Consider the following 21,046-nt stretch of genomic DNA (forward strand, 5'->3'; position numbering starts at 1 on the left):
CCTCTTACCTCATCCGGCCCCCTCTGCTCTGGAGCTAAGGATGACGGGTTTATTGTTACTTTTTTTGTTGTTTTTTATTTTTTTGCTGCACTGCGCGGCTGTCGGGATCTTAGTCCCCCAACTGGGGATTGAACCTGGGCCCCGCCGAGTCCTAACCACTGGACCACCACGGGAGTCCCCATTGTTACCTATTTTAGACCTCCCTGGGCATCCAAATAGTGGGCAGACTGGCTATGGGCTGATCGTGATTTTCACTTAGCAGATTATGTCCTGAGGCCTCGAGTAGAGGAAAGTCCTCTAGGAACAAGTGTCCCCTCCTCCTAATGAGACATTTCTCAAAAACATATAGCCTGGACTGGGAAGCCCCAGGCAGAAAGATCTTACAGCCCTCAGAAGAAATTCTGATTTCTCTTATGGAAGTGCCAAGGTCCAGAGCCTGCCCCTGGATCCCTTAGCTTAACTGTGACCACCTGTGCTACACTCTTGGCATTTCCTTGCTCTTCTATCCTGTGGGCCCCCAAACCAAAGACCACCTTAGCCACAGTCCTGCTGAGACAAGCAGAACTGCCAAGCAGTCCTTGAGTCTCCCCTTACCCCACTGTAGCCCCTTGCCCCGGAGAGCAGGCGGATTGAGGAATTCCCGGTCTGCTGCACACATGCCCCCAAACAGCCATGAAGGACCTCAACTTTTGGCTTAAAACCCCCGTATCACTATCACCATCATGAATCCCACCCCACCACCCTGAAGGCTTGCATGGAGCCCAGCTGTGGGGCTCTGCTAGGCTTCCTCACTTGTGTGTGCCTACAAATCGCCAGGACAGATGCTGATGTGGACAGTTGAGCAAGGGGTTTGCTTCTCGGGGTTAAACAAGGCCTTTGAAGTCACCCTCCCAGCCTCGCAGCTATCCCCTGCTGTGTGAGTGCCCTGTCCAGCTTCCCCAGATAACAGAGTGCCTGGCACACAGAGACCCCTCAGTTAACACTGAAGGATGAAACCAGCTCTTAGAATGGCTGGCCTGCTGGAAGCCTCCTGTCCCTCTGACCCCTCATGCATTCTTGGGGCAAACTCTTAGCTGCAGACATTCTTTCTCAAGATAGCAAGATGGCGCCTGCTGACCTTGGGTTGTAAATATCCTTTGTTCTCCAGATTTCTCTGAAAACTGGGAACAGAGGGGCCTGTCCCAGATGGGTGCCTGAGCCCAGAGTGGGGTAGGCTGGTTGTTGGGGTGATGCCTTGACACTTGACTGTCAGGGCCCAGAGTTTTCAGGAAGGACGTCCTATGGAGAGCCCTCTTGGCTGAGATTACTGACAGCAGGACCTGGGAAAGCTCAGTGCCTGGTTTATCTCTGTTTGTCATCCACTGAGGAAAAATGAGAGTGTGCTTCCTTCTTGGAGGCAGAGCTGTTTATATCTGCAGGATCTTGACACATGCGTGCATGCTTTCACATGCACAGCCTTGGAAATAATAAGTCCCTCACTTTGGACTCCGTGGCAGTGAACAGACACTAACCAGATCCTGTCCGTTTACCCCAGGAATAGATGTGCTTCCCTGGAGAAGAGACTCTGGTAGCGGTGGACGTGTCATTGAGATGGGGGGCCTGTGGAAGGGATGGGGGAAGGTGGGAGCTTCAGTCCCCTGGAGGGTAACTTGTGAAAACCTGGGCTGCAGGTGAAGGTTAGGCTGTGTGGGAGAAGAACTCAACGAGGAGAGAGATGGCAGTGTCCACTCTGTGGACAACTCATCACTCTTCAGACTGAACCCATCATCTGCCCCATACTTGGTGCCTTTCTCGACTTTTCCATTCCTGTCAAGGGTCCCCTAAATATTTGAGTCTCCTGAGGCTTGGTATGGGTTTGTCCCAAATTTTGTCAATACTTTCCTCATGGAATCTCCTGGATTCAGCTCTCCTCTCCAGCCCCATCCCTAGCCTCATCTCCCTAATGTACCAGTATTTCTGGCCTGCAGACCCAGGTTCCCAATGGATGCTGCGGCTCCTCCCTTTTGCCATCTCCATGGCTCTTTGCAACTGCCGACAACGTATTCTTCCTTCTTGGGGGCCAGGTAGCGTAGTGGTTAGCCACGTCCTAGCTGTGTGGACTTGAACACGTTGCGTAACTTTGCCATGCCTCACAAGTCTCCTTGTCTGTAAAATGGGAATTCTAATTGCATCCACCTCATAGGATTGTCCTGAGGATTACAGGAGGTTATATCTGCACATTGTAGTCATTCAATAGACAGTAGTTGCTATTAAAAATCATTTCATCATGAAACTCCCCCCTCCCGCACCAACCTTCAGTGGCTCCTTATTGCTTGTGATCCCAAGACAAGCATTCCATCCTGGTAGACCTTGGTTCACACCTGGGCCACAGCTGGGTGCAGCATTATCACCGGTCACTCTCTGATCCTGCTGGGCAGTCTCTTCACTGCCCCAGCCGTGCCAGGAGTTTTCCAGGACTGTCACTTTCATCTGAAAATTTCCCCTCCCCATCCAAACCCTAGTCAGCTCCCCACCCAAACCTCGCCCCCTCCCTGAAGCCTGTCTTGGCCTCTGTGGCCCACAGAGGTGTTTGCAGTCTAAACCCAGCCATCTTGCTCTCCATCATCTATTCCTATGGGTTCTCCCGTGTCATCCACCTAACTGTGAGCGCCTTGAAGCCAGGGGCCACATCTTGAATGTCTCCAGCCTGTCTCATGGGGCCAGCCACGTACTGATTTGACTCCCCTAATGTGGAGAGTTGGGAGTTGGCCGTAATGATCAGTAGAAACTTGTCCTTCAAATATAGGCAAGTCCTGTCCTGATTTGATAGGAGCCAAAAGGTCAAGAAATGTATCCTAAAGTTCCCAAGTGACCATGCAGATAAAATGGGATTAGACTCCAGCCCAGGTCCTGTATTCCCTCAGCCCTGATCCCTTGTTACCTGGGGGCTCTTGGCTTCTTGGCCAAATTCCACAGCTCAGCAAGTGGCAGAGATGAAAGCAGGGGCCAGCCCTGCAAGTGCCTGCCGTGGTTTGTTTTGACAGGGCGATTTAGCTTACTTGGCTTGTGCTAGCGCTTGAGGTGCTCACCAGGACTCCTACCCCAACTCCCTCCACAGGGCCCTTCAGGGCAGGGGGGGTGGTCACTGCTGTGAGACCATGGGGTTGGGGTGGGGAGATCTTGTGCCCCTTCAGCCCTCATTCTCCCAGTCCCAGTCTGGCTGCTGGAGCAGCCCAGCTGAGACTGGTGGGCTCCAAGAGAGTCCTCTGTCCCTCTGAGTGTTCATCCAGTTAGCCCCATTAAGCTAGGAAGCCAGAGGCATGGATAATACCAAACAGCAGAGGATTTCTAAATGCATTTGATAGTTTGGAATGCACTGCATGATTTGTAGCAGACTTCCTCTCTTAATTATTTTGGGCTCATGCTGAGGTCACATCAGTCTGTATTCCTTGTGTACATATTGCTGCCTGGAAATGGCTGTGGTGAGGACGAGCCAGTCATTCCTTGACATGTTTTCCCATTTTCCTGCTCACCCAGCATTTATCAAGTACCTGTAGCATGCTAAGCACAGTGTGGGGTGCTGAGGCTCTGCGACGTGTGGTCCGTGTGCCCAGAGAGCAGCCTGGCTGACCCTGGCTAGTAATCTGCTGTGGATAATTCCCACAGTGGATGAGCACCTGAGCTGACCAGGAGAGAACAGGAGGCCGAGTGGTCCAGTGTCCACCTTTCTGAGCACCCCTGCCCCAGCCTCTGCTTGTCAGGGTTCAGGCTGCTTGGGGTCCGAGGTGGCTTTGCCAGACTTTGCTTTCTGCTGTAGCCGTGGCCCTTTTTAAGAGAGAGCAGTTGACAAACATCCAGACTTGCAAAGCTGATTTATTAGGGGAGTGGCCCTTTGCTTCAGATAGGGTGCGCCCTAGGCTACCTTACCACGGCAGCTCCCTTGGTGTGGACATTGAGCCACAGGGGATTGTCACATGGCTCTGTTGCCAGACACGAGCCTGGTTGGGCTTTCCTGCCCTCACTGCTGGCGTGGGGCAGGGCGGCGGGGTGGGGCGGGGTGGGGTTGGTGGGGAGGCAGGCTGCTATGCTCCTCTCCTCTCTTGTTCTCACGCTCTGTCGCTCCAGGCACATGCACGTGGCCGGGGAATGGAGAGCATCTGGTATTGCTGGCTCAGGTTCCACTCCAGAATCCTTTCCGAGGACTCGGGCTCTCTCCATCCACCTCTGAGCCCTGGGAAGGACTCTGCTTCCCCCAGAGGAAGAGGAGAAAGGACTCTCCTGCCTCCTCTCACCTGGGGCCCTCTCAGAATGGGAGTACCATTTGAGGGTTGGTATCCTGCCCCACAGAGTATCGCGATGCTTTTCTGGATCCCACAGTGTTCCTGGGAAATGCCCTCTCTGCCTGTGTTCTGGGGGGCAGAGCAGAGTGCTGCTGCCCAGTCTTTGGGGAGAGGTGAGGAGGACCAGCCACGACGAGGCTGGGGCTGGAGTAGGTGCGAGCAGGTGGGACCGAGAAGGCTTGGTATTCTAGCAGGGAGCATGGGGGTAAACCGAGGCAAGAGAAGAGGCGTTGGGCTGGCGTGGCAGCTCACCTTTCAAGGCTCCTGGACACACCCCAGGACAGAGAGGCAAAGTCTGAAGGATGGTCATCCGATGGTGGTGCTGGGGTATCAGGGACCCCTCCAGGACTGGGAGAGGGCTGAGCTTGAGTGCACTTTTCTCCACCAACTCAAGTAATTTTTTGAAGAAAGAAAAGAGCTTGGATTGTATAAGGGAAGGAGGAAAAGAATGTCTACGTGTGTATAACTGAGTCACTTTGCTGTACAGCAGAGGTTGGCACAGCATGGTAAATCAACTGTATTTTAATTTAAAAAAATAAATAAATAAAATTAGAAGAGAAAGAGGAAAAAGGGCTCAAAGATGAGAAGGGAACCACCGGGCCAGGGGTCCCAGGCCCTGTTTCTAGTCTCACTATAGACCTCAGAGACTTTGCTGCCCCACCCTCTCAAAAATCCCTCATTCTTCCCCAAACCTGGCTGAGGAGCAGCCCAAGGCCCAGCTGCTCCCGAGGTGAGGCCCTCAGGCACCTTTTGCTTTCCTGTGCTTCACTGTGTGGAAATGCCGAGTGACCATCAGGCAGGAAGCTAAGGTGCAGACCCCTCTGCTGGTGCATGCCTGACAGTTTGCTGAGAGCCCCCTGAGAAGAGAAGCTTTGGTCTTTGCTTTCACTCCCAGTCAAGGCCTGTCGTCGCCAGGCTAGAGCCTGCAGTGGCCACTGGACAGAGGAGAGGAGCTCCCTTCTCCAGCTCCTCTCATCTTTGGAGGCCTCTGCCCCCAGGGCTGTGGGAGTGACAGCCTTGCCCTAGTCCTTGCCTGGTCCTCCAAGCGTGGGTGAGAGAAGCCAGGCTGCCTGTGCACAGGGTCCTGAGGCGCCAGACTAGAACTCTCGGGCGGTTGGCCACGTGTCCCTTTCCCTGGGAGATGCTCTGAGAAACACTCCCAGCCCCGTTCCTGGTGCTTCAGGACGCCCAACAAATACTGATCGATGTTCTTATCCTCCCCACTCCCCACGCTGGGACTGGCCATAGATTGGTTGCGGTTCTTAGTTTCTTGCTTTCACTATAACTAAACCAGGTAGGCAGGGGGAGAATAACTGCTTTTCTGACATTTTATATTATTACCCTATTTAGTTTATCAATAGTCCTTGAGAAGTAGATAGTATCTCCCCATTTTCTAGGAGAAGAATCTGAGGCTTTCTAAGGTGAAATGACTCAGTCCGCACCACTCATCTCATAAGTAACTGAGCCAGGACCTGAACCCAGGTCTTCTGATACCAGGTGCCATGTTCTTTCCCACACCATGCTTCTCCTTGAGATAACGCAGAGCCCGTTCCTTCTTTCCTCTGGGCCTCCGTTTCCCACCTTGTGGAGTACAGCCACTCTGCTTCCTCCTGCCGTTGAGAATCCAGCCAGTCTGTCTGCTTTGTCTCTGGTGTGGTTTCTGGGCTCAGGCCCAATTCTTGTCAGGACCACTGCCTCGGAAACCTTCCACCGTTTTTGAAGTGGGCTTCCCATTTTCACACCTCCAACCCCATCCTGCCTTCCCTCATCTTCTGTGCTCTGCATGTTGTGGTTTCTCCCTTCTGCACTGGAGGAAGTGATGGGAGAGGCGGGGGAAGGACGGGATCAGGCTGTCATTGGACGCTCCAATCTGTGGACCTCTGCTGTTCGCAGGCACGTTCGTGTAACAAAGAGACACCAAGATACAGTCAGTTTCAGAAGATGAGAGTTTCTTCCTTTCTCAGGTAGTAGTTCCAGACTGACCTGGTCTGGTCCCGTGAGGTTGCTCCACCACCCACAAGGCCATTATTCTTATCTATATCGTCAAAGCTGCGTTTGGGGGCTATCCGTGTTCCCGCCTAGAAGAAAGTGAAAAAAGGTGCTGGTCCAGGTAGGGCAAGGGGCTTGTCTGACGATGGAGAGGGAGAAGGCATAGAAGTTGCACACATCACTTCTGTTCACATCCCTTTGACCTGAGCACAGTCACATGACCACACCTAGCTGCAACGTGGGCTGAAAAATACTCTAGCTGGGCAGACATGTGTCCAGCCACGGTGTAATGTTTTGGAAGAAGGGGAGAATGTATTTAGGTGGACAACTAACAGTCTCTGTCATGGCCCTTAAAATTATTTTTTTTTCAATTTAGTTCTTATTGGAGTAGAGTTGATTTACAATGTTGTGTTAGTTTCAGGTGTACAACAAAGTGAATCAGTTATACATATACATATATCTATTCTTTTTTAGATTATTCTCCTATATAGGTCATTACAGAGTACTGAGAAGAGTTCCCTGTGCTATACAGTAGGTCCTTATTAGTTATCTATTTTATATATAGTGGTGTGTATATGTCAATCCCAGTCTCCCAATTTATCCCTCCCCCTGTCCTTTTCCCCCTGGTAACCATAAGTTTGTTCTCTACATCTGTGACTCTATTTCTGTTTTGTAAGTAAGTTCATTTGTACCATTTGTTTAGATTTCACATATAAGCGCTATCATATGATATTTGTCTTTCTCTGTGGGACTTACTTCACTCATTATGACAATCTCTAGGTCCATCCATGTTGTTGCAAATGTAAAATTATTATTATTATTATTGTGTGTGGTACGCAGGCCTCTCACTCTTGTGGCTTCTCCCGTTGTGGAGCACAGGCTCCACACGCACAGGCTCAGCGGCCATGGCTCACGGGCCCAGCCGCTCCGTGGCATGAACCTGTGTCCCCTGCATCGGCAGGCAGACTCTCAACCACTGCGCCGCCAGGGAAGCCCTAAAATTATTTTTTTAAGTAAAAAGGTTAATCCTAATTATCTACTCTAAAGGGACGTGGTGAGAGGTGGTAGTGTGATAATCTATTGTCCATCAGATGGCCCTCGAGCTGAAAGTACGCTTCTGGGGGGTCAGTTTGCAAATGAACATTTACTGCACTCTTTCCACTAGGCGCTTTTTATAGACTTGCATCAGTAATGGTGTAATGAGTAATGAGTTTAATGGCTCACGCTTGGCACCCAGTTCGTGTCTCGTGAGGAAGAAGACTTAGCTCTTTTTAACTCTTTCATCCCAAGAATTGGGCTCTTACTCTCAGTGCCAGCCCCAGTCAACCTTCCTACCTCTCATTAGCAGGACAGCTGGGAGTAAGTGGCGACCGGGGCCAACTCTTGGTTTTCTCTCTGGGAGACTGAGTCACATCACAGAGAAGGACCCCCGAGTCATAGCATGTCAGGGCCCTTGTGAAGCCGCTGAGAGACGTGGGCTCGTGTTCTCCTGTTTTACATAAGAAGAAACCTCATGGGACCCAGCAGACTGGCTGAGGCAGCCCAGGCTGTGAGGAGAAGGGCAGGCCCTGCAGTAATCCAGGTCCTCACTGTTCATCAAGCCTTTTCACAAGCCTCATTTCCACATTACCTCATTTCTCTTCCCAGGTCCAGCATCCAGGGATTTCCCAGTGATCTGCTCAAAGCCAGCCAGCCAGTCAGGGACCCACCAAGACCACACCTGGGTCTCCCAGGTCCCAGCCCAACAGAGCTGTGCACCCACTCACAGGGACACATAGACTTGCCTCCTGGCTCATCTGTTTTGGTAGAAACGCTCTCCAAGCCCTTAGCAGCCACGGCAGTTAGTGCCACATTCATTTGTCCATCTTTCTTGGCCTCATCTGTGTTTTATTTATTTTTTTAAATTTTTTAATTTTTTTTGCGGTACGCGGGCCTCTCACTGTTGTGGCCTCTCCCGTTGCGGAGCACAGGCTCCGGACGCGCAGGCTCAGCGGCCATGGCTCACAGGCCCAGCTGCTCCGCGGCATGTGGGATCTTCCCGGACCAGGGCACGAACCCGTGTATCCTGCATCGGCAGGCGGACTCTCAACCACTGTGCCACCAGGGAAGCCCTGTGTTTTATTTAATTCTAACTCGGGCCTTTGAATTCCCATGGATGGGGTGCTGTAACCCGCTCTCCTGCCTTGTGCTTGGTACTCAGTGTCAGAGGCAAAGATGGCTGGGTGTCTGGACCGTCTTCTGACGTGAGCTGGAATATTCAAGGCCTTGAAAGTACCTTGTAGCCCTCGATGTCCTTTTCATTCATTTATTCGTTTAATAAGTGTTTATTGGTGCCTGATATGTATCAGCCTGTCCTGGAGGATGTAATAGTGATCAGGAGGAGGCGTGGCCAGCCCCTGGAGGGCTTTTATCTAGTTCTCACCCCTCCCAGCCGTTCAGGGCATCCCTAGACCAACTTGTATTGCTTTACACCTGTAATGTGTTTGCATTGGTAAAATCAGCAGGCATCCATAACTCCATTTCAGAGCTAGCTCTGGAGGTTATGTGATTTGCCCAAAGTCACAAGACCAGCAAAGGTCAGTCCGGGTCCCCTGACTCCCAGCAAAGCACTCCTTCCATGGTATCTCCTTGCCTCTCTTTCCAGGCAACCTCTGGGGTAACCTCTGGAGCCCCCTGAATCCCTGCTGCGGTACCTGACGGAGCTGGGCAAGCCTGCCTTGTCCCGAGCAGCTGCAGGGTGACCCTCCATCCTGGGTCATTCACAGGGTGCCCAAGCCTGCCACACAGACAGACACAGCCCCGTACATGTTCTGCACTCAAGTAGAGGTTAGGTAAGCAGCTTGGTGGCAATTTCACTTTCTCTTTAGTGTTTCTTTTTTCCTTCCAAATTCAGCAGACCTAAAATGGGCCCCTGGAGGTGAGGACTGGAGGGAGGGAGGCGGTGTGGGTAGGGAAGGCACGAGGGAAAGCCGCGCTTCACCTGTGTAGGGTGGAAAGCCGAATTCAGTGTTTGGGGAGGGGCTGCTCTTTTCCCTCCCACGGGATCTGATTCCAGCATTTTGTCAGCCCCTTCCCTCCACCTACACAGCCCAGCATCATCCTCAGCTGTCACCACTGCTCACCTAGAACAATGAAGGCTTGTCTGATTTTCCTGGAAGGGGGAGGAGGATGCTGAGGGTGGAGGAACTTGGGGAGGTGGGGCTGGATAATTGTTCTCCAGGATGGAGGAGAGAAACTTCATTTGCACTCAGATTATAAATAAATTTCTAGCCCACTAAAACTTCTTGCCAGGCCACAGAGCAAACTCTCCCTTACCGCAGAGGTCAGAGAACTGCATGGGAAGCAGTTTATGGGCGGCGAAGCCCCATCCAGCTTCTCTAGAAAGCCTTACCAAGGCACTCCCACCGAGCTAGCCTGTCCATCACCCCCGACCCCTCTGCCCCAGCTCATAGCCTTGGTTTGTGTGGGAACGTATCTGCATTTCCACACTGCTTTGTACGTGTGATTCCCACACCTTGGGGGTGCGTGAGGGGTGTTGTTGCCTGGCATAGGTTCTGAAGGACTCCAGCTTCCTCTGGGATTCCGCACAGATTCAGCATGGATCAGAAGGGAGATTTTGTATGACTTCCAGGTGTGACCAGCTGTCTTGAAGCTGCAGCTTATATGCTGAAATGTTGGGCATTTTATTGCATTTCAGAAGAACATGGGACAGAATATTTGAAATCAGATTTCCCGGAAAACTCTGTAAGTGGTGTGTCTCCATTCATAGTGGTGTGCTCAGGACAGTTGCGCTGCCAGAGCCCCAGGCCACGGCCACTCCATGCACTGTCCCAGGTGGCAGAGACCTTGGCCATCACCCACTGCCTCTCCGGTTTTATAGACAAGGAAGCTGAGGCCCATAGAGGAAAAGTGACTTGCTTAGAGCCAAAGTGCTATTTTTTTTTTCTGTGGCAAATCCAGGATGAGAACTTAGCCTCCCAAGTCCCTAGTACTTTCTTTACACTGTGTTGCCTTCCAGACATTTATTCATTGCTCTCGGGCTGCCCCTTCTCCCCATGGTTTTAAATTCATATACTTTCCCAAAGCCCCCAAGTTTCATGACATGCTAGAAATGTTGACATCCTGTCTTAATACAGTCTTAATACATCAGTCTATACCTGAGCCCCCCATGAGAGACTTTCTGGTCCCTTGGGATCTTATGGTTGAGCCTCAGCGCCCAGAGACCTCTGTCCCTTTTCTCCTGTACATTTCATGCTCCCCAAAGCCAGAGAGAGTGGCTGTCTTGGGGCATACCATCTGAAGTCTGCTCTGAGCCTAGTAGATGAAAGAATCTGAGTCTTTGGAAAATGACCCCCTAAAGGGCAGGGAGGGAGGCCAGTCCCTCTGTGGCCCAAAGGTGGGGCTCTAGGTCAATTCACTGAGTGTCAGGTTTTCAAAAACAGCAGTTTGATATTCTGCAAATCAGCTTGTGGTCTGTCCCATGTCTACCGTGCTCCCAGTCCCTCTTGTTTGCCTCCCCTTTGTTCTACAGCTGTGCTGTCAACAGAAATATAATGAGAGCTACATACATAATTTTAACTTTTCCAGTAGCCAAAAAAGTTTTTAAAAATGGGTGAAATTTAGACTTCCCTGGTGGCGCAGTGTTTAAGAATCCGCTTGCCAGTGCAGGGGACAGGGGTTCGAGCCCTGATCCGGGAAGATCCCACGTGCTGCAGAGCTGCGTCACAACTACTGAGCCTGCGCTCTAGAGCCCGCAAGCCACAACTACTGAGCCCATATGCCACAACTACTGAAGCCTGCGCGCCTAGAGCCCGTGCTCCACAACAAGAGAAGCCACTGCAACGAGAAGCCCGCGCACTGCAAATGAAGAGTAGCCCCTGCTCGCTGCAACTAGAGAAAGCCTGTGCACAGCAACAAACCCAACACAGCAAATAATTAATTAATTAATTAAAAAAAATTTTTAACGGGTGAAATTAATTTTAATAGTGTATTTTTACTTCACCCAGTATCTCTAGTATATTATTTAAACAAGTAATTAAAAAACTATTTCAAACTCTAATGTGTATTTACACTTACAGCACACCGCAGTTCAGACTAGTCACATTTCAAGTGCTCACAGCTGCGTGCAGCTGGCGGCTGCCATTGTGGACAGTGCTGTCCTGCAGCTCAATAGACTTCTGTCCTCCTTTGCCCCTGTAGTCCTCCCCTGCCTCTGCCTTTGGATAAATCTGGTTCTCCCGCCTTTCCCTTCATTCCACGCTCCCTCTCAAGCATCCTAAGAGTCACCTTCACAGCCCCTCTGACTTAATCCGTTGCAGTCTGGACCCCTCTTCTACCCAATCTCCTTCAGCGGTCACCTGTGGGAGGGCCCTAACAACCTTTGATTCACGGTACCTTGTCAGCCTCTTCCACAGACTTGACTCAGTTGGCCCTCCAACTCTTCCTTTAATCTCTCTCTTCCAGTTAGCTTTCATGACACAGTCTCACTCATTCCACTCACCATGGAAACTTCCCTTCCCCTGGAGAGCCACTTCTGGCAAATGTCTTGCTTGGGACCTCCCAACACGGCTCCCCCTTCCCTTTGCAGGCCCCTAGCCCCCCTCAGGTGCTGGCCTTTCTCATCTGTGCCATTTCCCAACCTCTCCTTTTGGTTTCTCCATCTCTAGCGCCTTCCTCTTGACTACCTCTTTCCAGCTGTCCAATTAATCTTTCTGAAGTGCATCTCTGATCACATTTCCCTGTTGAAAGCCTGCAGCATTAGAAGTTGTAATAACAGGGGAACTTGCTTACGCTATAGCGTTGAGTGAAAAAAGCAGGATACCAAATCATAGAAACAGTAAGATCCCAGCTTCACAAAAGCAAGAACAAAAAACTGTGAGTAGATTAGAGAGGAAGGAGGGACAGGAGGAAGGAACCAGACAGCACTGGTTGTCTTTGGGGGCTAAATTGATTTTTTTCCATGATTTTGAAATTTTCTCTAATGAAAGCACATTTTATAAGTTGAAAAATTAATATATTTTTTATTTTGGGAAATGCAGCCACCAAGAGGTTTTAATGCTTCCTGGGTCATGTGCCAGCTCCTTACTTGACATGGATGTCCTTTGTGATCCAGCCATGAACCCCACCCTGTCTCTGGCCAGTTCCCCTTGCTGGCTCTGTCCCATCAGCGTTGACTTCCTCGCATTCCACAGGCAGCCTTGCACCTGTCTCCCTCCACCCCTTTATTCAGGTTGTTTCTGCCACCTGGACACCCCTCCCCTGTCATTCTGGCTGCCCGGATGCTGCCCACACTGCAGGTTCCATCCCCAGACACTTCTAGCCTTCTTGGTCACCACTGCCCAGACGTGACTTCTTTTTCTTGTTCGAATCTCTTTTCCCATTTGATTTATTCTGGCTGGTTTTGTAGGCATTTGAATTCTGATCTCTTCAATTTAGATAAGAAGTTCCTTCAGCCTGCCATGCTCAGAGTAAAAGCATGTAAGTTTTTCCTCTTTTTAAAATAAATTCATCATTTTTCTCTTTTAAGGTTCATACGTATGGTAGAAAAGTATTCAGTGGTCTAAAGAAAAAGGTAAAAATACTTATAATGCTACCACCTAGAGACAGTCTACCACTGTTAACATACATATATTTTTAGATTGGAATCATGCTGAATATGCAATTCTGTATTCTCCTTTTACCCCACTTGACATTATATTTTGCAAACTTCCCCAAGATGTTGAATCTTCTTCGAATAAAACATTTGAAAGCCCTGACATATTCCAGGGTATTGAAGCACCATAATTTATTTAACTATCCTCTAGTTGTTCAACATTTATCTGTTCCCCATTTTTAAGTTTTCTAATTCTCCTTGGATATAAAGCCCAGCCCAAGCTACTGAGTTTCTGTAGCACAGATTCCTGAGAGGAGACTGAATCTAGGTCAAAGAGTATAAACATTTTTAAGGCTCTTCATACACATGGCCAGACTGCTTTCCAGAAGGGTTGTGCCTTCACATCCCCACTGATGGTATCGTGCCTTTTCTATTGCATTCTTGCCATCATTATTACCATGAAAAAAAAGCTTTGCTAGTTTAATAGGCAAAATATTGTTTTCATTTGTATTTCTTTGCTTACTGGTGAGGTTCACATTTTTCATATCATGTGTTTATAAGTCATTTGTAACTTTACTTCTTTGGAAAGCTTCTTCATCTACGTTATCCATTTTTCTGTTAAATTTTACTTATTCTTTGTTAATTTATAAACCTCTTCATATCGTAAGAGTATTATCTCCTCTGCCATATTTGTTGAGCGTTTGTGGAACTAACTTGGGGTTAACGACACCGCAAGGCCTGCAGAGTTTGTGTCCTCTCCGCTGCTTCTGTGCATATGCCTTCCTCCACCCCCAGACCTGGAGTCCTGGAGGGGAGGGGCTGGGTGGCCGGGGTCAAGGTTCCCCAGTGCCCCAGTATGGTGCTCTGCACTGGATGCTTAGTCAATGCTTTTTGAATGAATTAAGAGGATGTCCTGTTCAAATAAGTACTCTTATATGAAAGCTGTTGTTTTTCTCTGGCTGTGTACACAAGGTCTGGGGTCTTCCTAGGAATAAGTGACCAAAGAGAACAAAAATAAAGTGTACAGTGCGGCCATTTCTCTCTAAAGGCGCAGCCGTTTAAGTTACAGAGTAGACTACCTTACATGTTATTGTCGCTATTTGCTTTAAATTTTAAGGGAATCAAAATCACAATGCGATACCACCTCACTCCCACTAGGATGGCTGTAATAAAAAAGACAGACAAAACAAGTGTTGGGGAGGATTGTGGAGAGTCAGAACCCTCAGCCATTGCTGGTTGGAATATAAAAGATGCAACCACTATGGAAAACACTTGGGCAGTTCCTCCCTCATACCTAATCATCTTCCCAAAGCCCCACCTCCTAATACCATCACACTGGGGGGTCAGGATTTTAACATATGCATTTAGGGGAAGGGGACACAAACATTCAATCCATAACATCTAGCAATTCCACTCCTAGGTATATACCCAAGAGAATTGAAAACAGATGTCTCTGAAAGAAGCTGTACATGAATGTTCATAGCAACATTATTCATAACAGTCAAAAAGTAGATACAACCCAAATGTCTATAACTGATGGTTGAATAAACAAACTGTGGTATATCTGTACTATGGAATGTTATTTGGCCATAAAAGGAAATGAAGTACTGATACATGCTAAACAAAGATGAATCTTGAAAATATTATGCTAAGTGAAAAGAGCTAGACATAGGAGGCTATTACATGACACCATTTATATGAAATGTCTAGAACAGGCAAGTCCATTAAGATAGAAAGTAAATTAGTAGTTGACGGAGCTGGGGGTGGGGCTGCGGGGGGGGAAATAAGCAAGGATTAATGGGTGTGGGATTTCTTTGGGGGGATGTTAATAACGTTCTGGAGTTAGTGGTGAGGGTGGCACAACCTTGAGATTGCGTTAAAAGCTACTGAACTGTATACTCTATTTTTTTTTTTTTTAAATTAATTTATTTCTTTTTGGCTGTGTTGTGTCTCCGTTTCTGTGCGAGGGCTTTCTCTAGTTGTGGCAAGTGGGGGCCACTCTTCATCGCGGTGCGCGGGCCTCTCACTACCGTGGCCTCTCCCGTTGCGGAGCACAGGCTCCAGACGCGCAGGCTCAGTACTTGTGGCTCACGGGCCCAGTTGCTCCACGGCATGTGGGATCTTCCCAAACCAGGGCTCGAACCCGTGTACCCTGCCTTGGCAGGCAGATTCTCAACCACTGCGCCACCAGGGAAGCCCGAACTGTATACTCTAAACAGATGAATTCTATGGTATATGAATTGTATCTCGCTGAAAACATAATTAAAGGACACTCTACGAGGGTAAGGCTTGGCCTCACAAGACAAGCGATGGGCCTTTCTCACCTGCCGTGGCAAGTTCCTGGGAGACAGCTGGGCTGGAGGCAGCAACTGGGAGGAGGGCCCTAATCAGCAGCATTTATGTGACCAGGATATATGAAGAAGGCCTGGGGCACTTAGGACGAGGGTGAAAGAAAGTCGAGTGTTTCTTTATTAAATAGAATAAAACAAAAGTGGACCTAAATTAAGTTGGGATAAATAACAACTTCTTCGTACAGTAGAGCAGGACAAGCTCTGAACTTGGAATGAGAATCTGATTGAATTCTGCCGTCGCCTTGCTGTGTGACTGCCTTTGTGGCTCCTGCCTCAGCCAAGCCGTAGTTCCCGCATCAGCAGGAGGGGGTGATGCCACCCACCTTGCTTATCTTAGAAGGATGCAATGAGGGTGTCATGAAATATTACCTGTGAAGGTGTTTTGAAGGCTGTAAATTGCTGGCCCCCATCATTCCTAGATACTTGTCTTTTTTCCTATTTTAGTCTACGTTGTCTTTCCTAAACATGGATTAAGCAGATGCTAATTATCGATTTGTTTTTAGTAATAGTAAAATTGTATTAAATAAACATCGTACTTTTATAGATTACTTTTTTAAACTATTGAATTGCACACTTTATTTATTTATTATTAAGAATTTTATTTATTTTTGGCTGCTTTGGGTCTTCATTGCTGTGCACGGGCTTTCTATAGTTGTGACGAGAGGGGGCTACTCTTCGTTGTGGTGCGCGGTCTTCTCATTGTGGTGGCTTGTCTTGTTGCGGAGCACAGGCTCTAGGCGGGGGGTTCAGTAGTTGCAGCACTCAGGCTCAGTAGTGGCGGCTTGTGGGCCCTAGAGCACGCGGGCTTCATTAGTTGCAGCACGTGGGCCTAGTTGCTCCGCAACTAGGATCTTCCCAGACCAGGGATCGAACCCTTGTCCCCTGCATTGGCAGGCAGATTCTTAACCACTGTACCACCAGTGAAGTCCCAAACATTGTACTTTTAGAATCATATTGTAGATTGGTATTTCCAGAGGCAGTGAGTAAGCCATATGGTTGGGGTAGTGAGGAGAAGGGGAACGTGGCCCACGATGAGACTTGTAGAATCTTAATACCAGCACAGGAGTGTGGGCTTTATTTTACTGGTGGGCTTTTGAGCAGGGAAGTGTCATGATATAAGGGGATATGAGGATCTCTGACATAGAGGATAGTTGCATAGAGGATTCCAGTTCAGGAGAGATTGACAAGCACCGAGCAGCTAGATCCTGGCTGGAATACAGAGGAGGGGTGGGTGCCACCTGGGCAGACCCCTAGCAGGAATGAAGTGAGTGGAGCCCCTGGTCTTGTTTGTCCAGAGCCATTGAGATGGACCAGCCACCTCTATGAAAGAGGACCTCATCACAGAAACCCTCAGGCAGAGATAATGTGACTTTGATCACCGAAAAAAGTACAGCAATCTTTATTCTCTGTAAAGGAAAACTTTTAAAAGAGGCATCACTATGATGAAAAAAAGTTAAAATATGTAATATTTTTAAAAAGCCATTTAGCACCTAATCGAGCATGGTACGGTATACAAGAAACCCTGCTGATATGCCTTCTCAGTATATAATTTAAGATTATCCTTCCTTGATTTATTTTACATCATAATGGGATTCCACCGAGGTCCCCCAAGCTTCCCATCAGCACCACGCAGGAGAAATGAAATCTGGGACAGCAGAAGGAACCCTTGTCCTGCTTGTCAGCTCCTTTTATTTGGGACTCATTTGGTTGCTAGTTTCGTGTGTATGTAAACAGAAAAAGGACTAGAACAGAAAGGGTTCTGCCTGTCTTTAAGGCTGGAGTCCCAGGTCACAGCTGCAGAGTACTGGAGAGCTGGTCCTCAGCCCCCAGGGCCCTGAGGTGGTCTAGCCCCCTGGGTCCAGGTGGGTGGATTTGGAAAATTAGATCTCAGCTTTGACTTGCACTCAAGTGGGGTGATTTCAGGCCCTGATGTGAAGAGGAATTACTGTAGTCTATCTGCGCAGGAGCCACTGAGAGTGGAAGAGGATCTGGAAGAGGAAGTGGGGTGGAGTGGGGGCTGGGTCACCCTTAGTGTGCTGGGGCTCAGCCAAGGGGGGCGGTATCAGAGCTGGGGGAGGGCAGGTTTGAAGGGGCTCCCTGTTAGCGTTGCCAGTGAAAATACAGTCGCCCAGTTAAACTTGAATTTCATATAAACAAATAATTGTGTCGTATATGTCCCCAGTATTGCATGGGACGTACTTATACTTAAAAAAAATTGTTGTTTATCTGAAATTCAAATATAACTGAACATCTTGCCCCCTCTCCCCAGTCACCAAATCTGGCTACCTGGGGAATTCTGATTCCCCATCTCCTACCACCGCCACCAGGTCCACCCTGTGAACCAACTTGCAAGGGCAAGCTGACTTGTCCAGAACAGAATTCATGCAAAATAGCAGATTGTGAGGGGGTCTTCCCCAACTTATTTCCTTCTATTCCAAACCGTTCATTCCTCATTCCTCTTTGCCTTGTGCCTCTCTCAGGACTGGTTAGTAGCAGGCCTATGGCAGCGGGCCCTTGGGTCCCCCCTGAAAACTCAGAGAGAAGGGGCAGCAAGGATGGCAGTGCCCAAGGCAAGCTGCTGGCAGTCCTTTCAACCTTTGCCATGGAGACACTGCACACACTGAGGACTGTCACTTCACCTGTGGCCAAATCAAACCTGCAGCCTACAGACAGCCAAAGACTGGGTTTCTGAAGTGCTGGTGTTTTAGAAATGCCAGCAGAGTTGTACATAAGCCGAGGCATCTCCTCTGGGTTTCCACTGGGAGACCAGAATTCCAAACATTCCCCACTCACAGGGTTTCTCCTGGTGTGGTCCTGGGACCTCCCAGACCCAAACAATATGCAGGCCTGGTTTTAAAAGCAAATGCTGAGGCCACTGCCAGGGCTGAGGTTTGCTGTATTGCCAGGTGCCCTGTTACTCCACCTGGTGTAATGTAGGTATCCCTTCACACACACACACACACACACACACACACACACACACACACACACACACACTCATCTTCCATGTGGTTGGACATGTCCTGTGAGGTCGGCACAAGGAAAACCAACAAACCCTTAATTAGGCCTTGCTTACTTGTTGTGAATGATACCTGCTATTATTTACTAATTAAGTATTTTACATAAGAACATATGAGGGGGCTCGATATATGATAATTATTTTTAGTAGAGAAGAAAGCTGGTCAGCATTTAGACCCTTGTGCCTGAGGTGTGAGATCATTTTTAAGCTACAAACTCCTTCCTGGAAGGCTGTAAGCAGAATTCCATCAGATTTCACTGACGTTTCCTCTCCATTCATAACCTTTGTGTCTGTACAGTGGCCTTAGCATCTATTAAAACCTGGCACACAGATTCCTGCTTTTTTGAAGGGTGGCGTGTGTGTGTGTGTGTGTGTGTGTGGCGTGTGTCGTGTGTGTATGTGTGTGTTTGTTTGATGTGTTAATCTCTTTTTCACTCTCAGGTCCAATTTGCTGAAATCACCCTTCCCAATGGGGCCTTGCTCAAGACCCCTCTCTCATACCCAGCACTGTCTTCCTGCTCACCCCATTGTGTGTTTAGTGAATGGGAGAGAGGAACCCTGAGGCATGCTAAGCTTAGCCAAGCCATTTGGACCCTATTGGGTTACGGCGCATCATTTTACCTGGATTTGCACCGTCTGTTGCTATTGGCCTTCTGGCTGCAGGAGGAGTAAGGTTACAGCAGGAGAGGTCAGGAGGATTAGTACTGAGATACAGCATCGGCCAGTTGATAATTACTTCGGAGATCATGTCTCAGAATAGAGTCTGGTCCCTCTTTCTGGCCTCAGAGAGAGGAAAGGCTGCCCTTTCCCTGTCCAGCCGTCTCCTCATATTCTCTCTGCTATCCCTCCTGGATCTTAGTCCTGTCCTTTCTTTATTAAAGTATAATTTACATACAATAGAATTCAGCTTCTATGGTGTACAGTTCTGTGGATTTGGCAAAGGCGTATAGATGTGTAACTACCAACACAATCATGATATGGCACAGCTCCATCACCCTGAAAGATTTCCTCCTGCTGCCCCTTTTAGTCAACCTCTCCCCCTGCCTCCTGGCAACCACTGATCTGTTTTCAGTCCCTGCAGTTTTATCTTTTCCAGAATGCCCTATAAATGGAATCATATAGTATGTAGCCTTTTGAGTGTGGCTTCTTTCACTCAGCATAATGTATTTAAGACTCGTTCATGTTGTGTGTTATTACTAGATTGTTCCATTTTATAGGTGGGTAGTATTCCATAAAACATTCCTGCACAGATTTTTGTGTGAACATAACTTTTCATTTGATTTGGACAGATACCTAGGAGTGAGGTTGCTGGTCATATGGCAGGCATAAGTATGAGAAATGCCAGAATGTTTCCCAAGGTGGCTGTACCATTCTTCATTCCTACTAGCAAGGTATGAGAGTTCCAGCTGCTACACCCTCTTACCTGTACCAGTGTTGGCAGTTCTTTTTTCTTTTCTTTTCTTTTCATTTTCTATTTTATTTTATTTTAACCACTCTAATAGTGTTTAGTAGTATCTCATTGTTTTTTTAAAATTTGCATTTCCCTAATGGCTAATGATTTTGAGCATCTTTCTCTGTGCTTCCTTGTCATCCTTATATCTTCTTTGGTGAATTGTCTACTTAAATATTTTGCTCTTTTAAAAAGTGGGTTGTTGGTTTTCTTATTTTTGACTTGAGAGCTCCTTATGAAGTTTGGATACAAGTCTTTTTATTAGATATATGATTTACAGATATTTTTTCCCATTCTGCTGCTTGTCTTTTCATTTTCTTAGCAGTGTCTTTTGAAGGCAAATGTTCTTAATTTTGATGAAGTCTGATTTATCAGTTTATCATTTCTTTTCTTCTATGGATCATGTTTTGCTGTGGTATATAAGAAATCTTCGCCTAATCCAAAGTCTTGTGTTTTCTTCTGGAAGTTTAATAGATTTAGGTTTTACATTTAGGCCTATGAACTGTTCTGAGTAAATTTTTATATATTTTGAGTTAATCATATGGGTATCCAATTATTCTGGCACCGTTTGTTGAGAAGATTATCCTTTCTCCATTTAGTTGCCTTTGTATATTTGTCAAAAATAAAGGTGTGATAAATGATTTGCAGGTATTTTCTCCCATTCTGCAGGTTGTCTTTTCACTTTCTTGATGGTTCCTTTAGAAGCACAGGACTTCTTAACTTCAATGAAGGGCAATTTATCTCTTTTTTTGTCTTTTATCATTTGTGCTTTTGGTGTAATGTCTAAGAAATCATTGCCTAATCCTAGGTCATGAAGATTTATTCCTATATTTTCTTCTAAGAATTTTATAACTGTAGCTCTCATGTTTAGGTCTCTGATCCACTTTGAGTTAATTTTGTGTATGGTATGAGTTATGAGGTGCAACTTCATTTTTTTTGCATGTGGATATGAAGTTATCTCAGTATCATTTGCTAAAAAGACTATTCTTTTCCCATTGAATTGTCTTGGTACTCTTGTTAAAAATCAGCAAACCATAAATGTAAGGGTTCATTTCTGGACTTTCAATTCTATTCCATTGATCTATATTTCTATCCTTAGGCTAGTACTGCACTAGATTAATTACTGTAGTTTTATAGTCAGTCTTAAAATTGAGTAGTGTGAGTCTTCCAACTTGGTTCATCTTCAAAATTGTTTTGGCTATGCTAGTTGTTTTGCTTTTCCATATAAATTTTAGAGTCAGCTTGTCAATTTCTTTTTAAAAACCCTGGTTGAGTTTTGATTATGATTATGTTGCATCTATACATCAGTTTGGGGAGAATTGACAT

The 21,046-nt window shown here is 47.5% G+C and overlaps 1 protein-coding gene across 2 annotated transcripts in view; it reads left to right on the forward strand.

Annotated features, from left to right (window-relative positions):
- ADCY5 (adenylate cyclase 5) overlaps positions 1 to 21,046 on the forward strand; it is a 157,077-nt gene that overhangs the window by 63,159 nt on the left and 72,872 nt on the right. The window contains exon 2 of one of the 2 annotated variants that reach the window (XM_067034428.1): positions 19,560 to 19,661. The exons of the other annotated variant lie outside the window; for it this stretch is intronic. Within the exon in view, the coding sequence (XP_066890529.1) occupies positions 19,560 to 19,661 (102 nt within the window). The remainder of the gene's footprint in view (positions 1 to 19,559; positions 19,662 to 21,046) is intronic. 2 annotated transcript variants of the gene reach the window in all.

Source organism: Kogia breviceps, chromosome 5, assembly GCF_026419965.1.
Source record: "Kogia breviceps isolate mKogBre1 chromosome 5, mKogBre1 haplotype 1, whole genome shotgun sequence".
Classification (NCBI taxonomy): domain Eukaryota; kingdom Metazoa; phylum Chordata; class Mammalia; order Artiodactyla; family Physeteridae; genus Kogia; species Kogia breviceps.